The 9,326-nt window shown below is 32.8% G+C and overlaps 1 protein-coding gene across 1 annotated transcript; it reads left to right on the forward strand.

The window, feature by feature from the left end:
* The first annotated feature begins 1,149 nt into the window (after positions 1–1,149).
* LOC107917699 (TIR-only protein) lies at positions 1,150–1,967 on the forward strand. Its single transcript, XM_016846983.2, has 2 exons — positions 1,150–1,655; positions 1,740–1,967. The coding sequence occupies exons 1-2, from the start codon at positions 1,150–1,152 to the stop codon at positions 1,816–1,818; spliced, it is 585 nt and encodes a 194-aa protein (XP_016702472.2). The 3' UTR covers positions 1,819–1,967.
* The last annotated feature ends 7,359 nt before the right edge of the window (positions 1,968–9,326 follow it).

Consider the following 9,326-nt stretch of genomic DNA (forward strand, 5'->3'; position numbering starts at 1 on the left):
TATTTTAAACATAAATGACTAAAATATAATTTAAGGCAAACAAAAGTGATATTTTTATAGTTTACTCTTATTATTATTATTATTATTATTATTATTATTATTATTATAAGCTTGATCGGTGGTGCATGCGGAAACCCAAATCTTGAAAAAGATGAGGGAAATTACCTTTTCACAACCGAGAAATTCCTTCAATGGGGGGTTGAACAAGCACCTAACGATGTCGATGTTGATGTTTAATTTGTCCGATAATGTTGTACTTTGTTTGATCAAACAGTCAAAGTAGACATATCTCATGTGTTTCACATGTATCCCTTCCCTTTAGCCCTTTATTTATTTATACTATAGGGTTAGTATTTTTTAATATAATTTTTATTATTACTCCTATTTATATCTATAAATTTTTGAATAGGAAAATAAGATACATTTAAATGTATTTAAACTCGTATCCTTCTAATAATAATAATAATAATAATAATAATAATAATAATAATGTCATATTATTAACGGGTAGTCGTCAATACATTATTAATAAAATATTTTAATTTCATTGCATTATTTTATTATTTTTATATTTAATTTTTTACTACATTTAACTCTACAATGTACTAAATAATTTTGATAGAGTATTCAAAATTAAGTAAAAATAATAATTAAATACAACATTAATTATTTAGGTTTGTCAAATGGAATGTTCACATGCCCATGTTTTCATAGTTATATGTATCTCATCTTGGTTACATTAGCTTTTATTAATTTAAATGACCATGTTTTCATAGTTATATTTATCTCATGCTTGTTTTTAAAAAAGGAATTCAATGTAACTTGTTTGAAGGGCGAATGAAAGTTTTCAAAAGTTCTGAGGCAGCATAGATTTGGTCAAGGTTTATTTTTGTTTCCTTTCCTTTTCCATCAACCTTGTCAAAATCAAACTCACATTCTTCCTTATTACTTTCTTTACAATTCAACTATAGAAGTAGAACTGCTCCTATTTGAAGATTCCAACACAGCTACCCCACATTTCCAGACTTCCCCTATATATATATGCATATGGCACCATAATACAAACAAATATCTTAACATACAAGCCACACAAAATAAAAAAATACAATTAGGGTTTCCTTTATTTTCCTTCTTCATCGACCCAACACCATGCATATGCAACGTTATTCATCAGCAGCCATGAAAATGATGAACTTCCATCGCAACTTTCTTGCCCTCCAAACACCTACGAATCCCCTTGTGAGAAATAAAGCTTGCGATGTTTTCATTAACCATAGGGGCATTGACACCAAGCGGACTATAGCCACCTTGCTTTACGATCACCTTTCTCGGTTAAACCTTCAACCTTTCTTGGATAACAAGAATATGAAACCCGGCGATAAGTTGTTCGACAACATCGATAACGCGATAAAGAATTGCAAGGTCGGCATCACGGTTTTCTCGCCGAATTATTGTAAGTCCTATTTTTGCCTACATGAATTGGCTCTTATCATGGAGTCCAAGAAGAAGGTAATTCCGATCTTTTGCGACATTAAGCCTTCGCAACTTGCTCTTGTCAACAATGTAACTGTCCCGGACAAAGACTTGGAGAGGTTCAAATTGGCTATTGAGGAAGCAAAAAATACTGTCGGGCTCACGTTCGACTCGTTAAAAGGGTAAGCCAATAATCAATCTTTTCTAAAGTTTAGTTTAATCGGTTCATACATAACCAATTTTTTTTTTATTTTGATTTTATGTAGGAATTGGTCCGATGTGGTGACCAGTGCTTCCGAGATTGTGATCGAAAGCTTGATGGAGATGAAAAGCGAAGAGAAATGATTAAGAGCATGAACAATACTCCTATCACCGCTTTCTGGTTCAGACTCAAAAGTCTGGGAATGGAAATTCCATCACAATTTTTTTACATTGTTTTCATTAATTTGCTTTGTTATCTTTCATGTTAATAAGCCTATAGTTATATTCTTTCCTTTGTTAAATCTTTCTTTACATGTATACTTTGTAATCGAAACAGGAAAAACAAAGATACATAGTTTTGAACCTTTGGTTCATTTGTACAATCATCCTCAGTTGTAATAAAATTCAAGTTAATGGTGCTCTTTTTTATTTATTCAGATTTTTGTTTCATTGGTTATATTATTGATGATTACAGAAATTGAATTTGATGTTCAATATTCAAAGATTGGTTTCATGGCTATTCAAATCCAAACTACATTCAAAGGGAAAATGCCAAGAAATTTAATGTTTATATATATATATGTGAATATTGAAGGTCTATTTTTTGTGGTAAAAGAGGCAGCAAATTAGGTGTTATATATGGAATTTCATTTGATATCTTGTAAAGTGCCAAATCCTGTAGGAAAGCAGCATCAGACTACATCCTATCCAACAAAATATTTCTCCATTGCCAGCACCAATTTTCTTATGTAAAAAGACAAAAGAAAGAAAGAACACTAGATTCCAAACTACGTAGATGTCCATGATTATAAACAAAATAGAATTCCTCCCAATTTCTTTTCCTTCCATGGTTTAGAAGAATGAGTTATTTTGGGTGAATTTCATTGTAAAATCCCTCTTTTATAGGGATTGATTTAAATTAGTCATTCTACTATTAAAAAAGAGTCAAATAAAGCCAAGTTATAATGAGTTAATATTTAATGTTAAAAAAATTATATGAAAATTATTCTTTTTCATTTTAAGTTAACTCCAAAAAATATTATTTTATTTACATAACCATAAAAAACTTTTATAATATAACTATATTATACAATAAACAGTAAACATTAATTCCATTGAAATTTAACCTTATTTGATTTTTTTTAATAATATATAAAATTAATTAATTCAGCTAATAATAAAAAGGCTAATTTGATCCTATCTTATAATAGAAAGACAAATTACATTCACTAATTATTATTATTAGGGTAAACTATAAAAATAGTCACTTTTGTTTGCTTCAGATTATATTTTAGTCACTTATGTTATCGTTTTGTTAAGAAGTAGTCACTATACTATTAACCTCCATTACCTCCCTAACAGCGGTCTTACGTGGCAGTCCAAATAGGTTTTAAATGCCAACTTGCATGTCTAGTTATTGGGATGAAAATAAGTTTTAAAACCCATTTGGACTACCGTTAGGGAGGTAACGGAGTTTAACGGTACAGTGACTATTTTATAACAAAACGATAACGTAAGTGACTAAAATGTAACATTTCAAATATAAATAACTAAAATATAATTTAAGGCAAATAAAAATAACTATTTGAAGGGTGAATGAAAGTTTTCAAAAGTTCCGACGCAGCATAGATTTGGTCAAGGTTTATTTTTGTTTCCTTTCTTTTTCCATCAACCTTGTCAAAATCAAACTCACATTCTTCCTTATGTAAAAATATTTCTCCATTGCCAGTACCAATTTTCTTATGTAAAAAGACAAGAAAGAAAGCACACTAGATTCCAAACTACGTAGATGTCCATGATTACAAAACAATAGGTGATTATGTTGGCCCCAACCCTGAAATTATGAAACATTTCAAAGTGGTACTTTTTGACAGAAATGGACTAGATGCTATCTACCATTATTTCTAACATGTAATCCCTTTTAAAAAATGATATCCATTAAATTTGATATACAAATTCTAGCCTATGTAAACTATTTACCAAATCCTCGTTATGCATCCGCTAAAGAAAACAAACTCTTATTGTACAAACACAAATATTCTTTATAAAAATGACTAAAATTTTCAAAAGTTTGAGTGGCTTAAGAGGAGACTTTCAACTTTTGAATCTTTATTTTCATTCTCACTTTACAAAAAGGTTTTATTGCATGTGGGATGTGAATAGATGTGAATGAAAGATTTACAAATAGCAGCAGCCTTTGTGTTGTTTAAAATTTATTTTGAGTGTAGAGTAATTTCGTGATCAGAATCCACCCTCTTAATGAATCTATAGAATGCAAAGAATTAATTATAGGACTAGTTCTGATAAATATATTGAGAAATAAAATAATAAAAAAATCAAATACAAACAAAATAATTGCTTTACTTATTAAGTCCACATAAACTTATATCTTATGAATCGCTTTTGTTACTATATATTTTTTTATTATACAAAACCCCACCAACAATCAATACAAATAGTGCCTTTTTGACTGTTTCCGATGACTGTTCACAGAATTGTGATTCTCATTTTACTTCTTTTGGAATTTCTTAGGACTTGATAGAGTTGGAAGGGTCAAAAAACTGAGCAGAGCGCTGTTAATTGAAGATGAATCTTATTTTCAAGGTTTTAATTTATGTGGTCGATTTTCTCTAGTAATTAACAACTATGATTAGACTAAGCCAGGAGCCAAAAGGATGCTTCATGTATTATCATTAACAAATCAATATCATACAATGCATTTAACCTGATCAAAGAGGATGCAATTAAATTTTCATAAAATAAATAGGACATAAAATTTAATTTCTATATAACAAATCAAGTAGACCTTAGATTACTTTGTCCTTTTGGTGTCAAGTTGATTAATAAAATTTTGGTCCTACTCACTTGGTGTCAACTTTCTTTTCAAGTATTTTAGTTGGCTTGGCTTGTCAGAATTCCTACTACAACACATGCAAAATGAATAAGATCCAAAAGGTCAAACAAAGGCCTTCTGGGCTATAACTAAGCCCCTTTAGAGAACTTCAAGGAAGGCCCAAACAAATTTATCTAATTAAATAGAATTGAGATTTATTTAAAAATATTGGAATTTTGAGTTTTAAATTCACATTGAAAAATATACATATTTGTGTACTACACTTTTAATTGATTAATCATCAATAACTCGTTTTTTCCCAAACAAAAAATATCATCAACAACTTTAATTAGATAATATTTCATATAAGAAACTAATATGGGATTATAGAAATGTACGATTATCGTATAAAATGTCAGGTATGTTACATTATTCTATTTGGTTAGTTTAATTGGAATGTAAGATTTTGGTGTTTTGTTAGTGGAATGTAAGATTATTCTGAAGCATATTTTACTAAATCATCATCGTTGTAAGTTTTTTTTAACAACTTTACTTCTTTAAATTTATTTGTCTCAATTTTCATAAAATTATACAAGCATGAAATAGCTTCTTTAATATCTCAAAGTTATGGTTGATTATGGAATACAATTCTGTTGACACCATTTTTGGATGAAAAACGGAGTCGACTTGGGTTTTGAAAATGAAAACGAAAACGAGAGTCGCCACCAATCCTTTTTGATGAGGTGTGATTGGGTCACCTTGAAAAGATGGTTGTTTTTAATAAACAATTTAATTTTATTAAAACAACAAGTTTGGTCCACGAAATTCAGAAAAACGGGTTCGGGAGTCGGTTACGCACGAGGAAGGATTAGCACCCTCGATACGCCCAAAATTGGTACCTAGTTGATTACTTAATGTCTTAGTGTTGAAAAACTGAAAACTTTAAAGAAATTTAAAATACGATCCGAAAAAAAAACTCGAATGGCATGGATTAAAATTCAAGAGGATATTTGGCTATTCAGTCAATCGGGAAATCGAAACCCAGCACATTAGGGCACGTTCCTTGAATTTTCGAATGCAAAATATTGCCTTATTTTGAAATTTTTGGAAGGATATTTAGCTATTTGGTTGAACGAGAAAAATCGACACCCAGCACCTTAGGGCATGTTTTCTCGAATTTCCAAACGCAAAATATTGCCTTTATTTAAAAAAAATCCTCATCTCGAGAAAACGACATGTCATATCCAATGCATTAGGACACGACGTATCAAATTCCCGATGCGAGAGTACATGCCGAAAAATTTATTTATTTAAAAAGACTTTTAATTATCTCGAGTTTAGAAAAGGGATCATGCCCAGTAAGTTAGGACACGATCTTTTCTTAATTCCCGAGATCGTTTGAAAACTCGAGTTTGAAAATATTCACGTGTTTAGATTTATTGTGAAAATCGAAACCCAGTAAGTTAGGGCACAACTTTTCAAATATCTAAACACGAGATTTAATTTATTTGAAATGGATTTTGATATATTGGGCAAAATGAAACACGATGCTAATATGTATTGCGATATATATATAAAAAACATATGTATGTGAATTATAAAATATAGAAAATATGTAAGAAAAATATAGATTTTAAAATATAAATAATATGTATAAGTATGTGTATATATATAAAAACACGTACATACACATGTATATATATTATAAAAGTATAAATATGTACATATATAAATAAAAAAATGGGTATGTGCATACATATATATTACATAAAATAAATGATATAAGTATGTATATTGTAAAATAAAACAGTGTAAGTATGTACATATATATGTAAAAAAAGACATATATACATATATTTTATAAAAATGAATGATGGATATAGACGTATATGTATGTATGTATAACAAAACATATGTATGTATATAAGCTAAAAAAACGTGTCTATAAAGAGATATATAGATATATATAATAAGATATAAATATATAATAAGATGATATATATAAATAGTTATAATAATAATAATAATAAGACAAATATATTCAAAATTTAAATAAGTAAATATAAATAAAATATAACAATAACAATGTAAAACTAAATGGTATAATAATGGTGACGTAAATATACATATATATAATGGCAAAATATAATAATAATAGCTAGATTAGTTAATAAAACAACAAAAATAACAAAATGGGTCAATTTGTGATAAAAATAAAATTTAAAGGGTAAGACTATAATAAAATGCACAAAGGAGGACCAAAATAGAAGGGCGCGAAAGGAAGAAGGACCAAAGGGGCAATAAACCCGATTTTCAGGCCACGCGTCCCTTCCTTAGGGGCCCAACTAATTGAGGATCAAATTAAAAAAGGGAACAAATCCGTGGTCCAAATTAAAATAGGAGAAAAAAGACAAATGGTCCAAATTGAAACAGACTGAAAATGCGGAAGGGCCTGAAGCGCAAATAACCCCTTGATAGAAAACACGCGGATCCTTGGCAGGCGGGTCGGGTGGATCGGGTCTAAAGACTAAACGACGTCGTTTTAGGGCTATGATGCCAAGCCCTAAACGACGCCGTTTAAGAGGGGTATAAAATTCTAATTTTTTAGCAAAAATTCATTCTCTTCCACTCTTCAAAAAAAAAAAACACAAAATACTCTCTCAACTCTCCCTCTTCTCAGTCCCTCCTCCGGCTAGGGTCCGGCCGCCTCCGGTCATGGGGCCGTCGCGCCGGCCACCGTACACGGTGGCCGGAAAATTCAAAAGGTATGTTTTTTTTTGCCTTTTTTTTATATGTTATATATATAGTTTTAAAAAATAAAAGAAACAAAATCGAACACAAATAATTCGAAAGGAAAAAAATAAAGAGAAAAAAAACTAGAAAAAGAAAATAAATATACCGAAAATGGGGTTGTTGAATTTGTTTTTTTATTTCTTATTTCTTGAATTTCTTTTTGCCAAAAAGGGGGGGCTTGTTACAGAGATGATACTTGGCTTTATAGCCAATTTTACATGCTATTTTAGTCTTTTTTTTTCTTTTTCTCTGTTTGCCACTGTGCTTTGTGTGATTTTCTTCTTTGCAGGCAAGTGGGGTGATGGGCGAGCGGCGCGAGTCAGAGGGTAGGTGGCTTAGATGATTGACGGCGGCGGCAGATGCAGAAGGCCCTAGGTGCGGCGCACCTAGGGTTAGGGTTTCTTTTTTTATTTGTGTTTTGGGTAATGGGTTTTGTAATTGGGCTTGGGTAGGTTTTAAATTTTTGGGCCTGTTATTTGGTGAGGCCCGGGTAAATTTGGGCTGTACAGCTGCCCCTCTTTGCTCGTTGTCGTGTAACGAGAACAGAGCAAAGACTAAGAAAGACCAAATTTGCCCGGTCTCGCCGAGTCTTGACCTCTTGGTGCCTTTCTTCTTCAGATAGCCTTTTCGCAATCCACTGTGCCTTGTTGTTTCGATCCACTCTACTGCCCTTCAGAGAGATCGGACTTGTAGCTTCAATCTTCTTCGTACCAACTTCAGGGGGACGAGATTCGTTGTTTTAATCTACTCCGCTACAACTTCAGGGAGGTTGGATCTGTGGTTCTAATCCGCTCCACTGCAACTTCGGGGAGATAGGCATTGGCGCTCCGGCCCACTCCGCAATGTCAGGGAGATAGAATTATTGGCTTCTATGTACTCCACTGTAACCACAGGGAGGTAAAACCTGATGCGATCTACTCTACTGTAACTTCAGAGAGATAAGATCCTTTATTTTAATCCGCTCCACTGTAATCTCAGGGAGATAGGATTACTAGCTTCAATCTGCTCCGCTGTAATCTCAGGGAGATAAGATCTGAAATTCTTCAGTCTGTTCCACTGTAATCTTAGGGAAATAAGACCTGGTGCGATCTGCTCTACTGTAACTTCAGAGAGATAAGATCCTTGGTTTTAATCTGATGCGATCTACTCTGCTGTAACTTCAGAGAGATAAGATCTTTTATTTCAATCCGCTCCACTGTAACTTCAGGGAGATAGGATAGTGTCTTTGATCTGCTCCGCTGTAATCTCAGGGAGATAAGATCTCTGGCTTCAATCTGCTCCACTGTAACCTCAGGGAGATAAGATCTGAAATTCTTCGGTCTACTCCACTGTAACCTCAAGGAGATAAGACCTGATGCGATCTACTCTGCTGTAACTTCAGAGAGATAAGATCCTTTATTTTAATCCACTCCACTGTAACTTTAGGGAGATAGGATAGTGTCTTTAATCTGCTCCGCTGCAATCTCAGGGAGATAAGATCTCTGGCTTCAATCTACTCCACTGCAACCGATGGAGGCAAGGCTTTGTTTTCGATCTGCTTTGTTGTTAACGCAGGAAGGCAAGATCTGCTATCTTCAACTAGCTCCATTGCAGCCAATGAAGGCAAGGCTTTGTTTTCGATCTGCTTCGTTGTTAATGCAGAAAGGCAAGATATGCTATCTTTGACCAGCTCCACTGCAACCAATGAAGGCAAGGCTTTGTTTTCGATCTGCTTCGTTGTTAATGCAGGAAGGCAAGATCTGCTTCTTTAACCAGCTCCACTGCAACCAATGAAGGCAAGGCTTTGTTTTCGATCTGCTTCGCTGTTAATGCAGTAAGGCAAGATCTGATTCTTTAACCAGCTCCACTGTAACCAATAAAGGCAAGGCTTTTTCAATCTGCTTCGCTGTTAACGCAGGAAGGCAAGATCTGCTTCTTTAACTAGCTCCACTGTAACCAATGAAGGCAAGACTTTGTTTTCGATCTGCTTCGCTGTTAACGCAGGAAGGCAAGATCTGCTTCTTTAACCAGCTCCACTGCAACCAAT

This window comes from Gossypium hirsutum, chromosome A01 (assembly GCF_007990345.1).
Source record: "Gossypium hirsutum isolate 1008001.06 chromosome A01, Gossypium_hirsutum_v2.1, whole genome shotgun sequence".
In the NCBI taxonomy this organism is placed as follows: domain Eukaryota; kingdom Viridiplantae; phylum Streptophyta; class Magnoliopsida; order Malvales; family Malvaceae; genus Gossypium; species Gossypium hirsutum.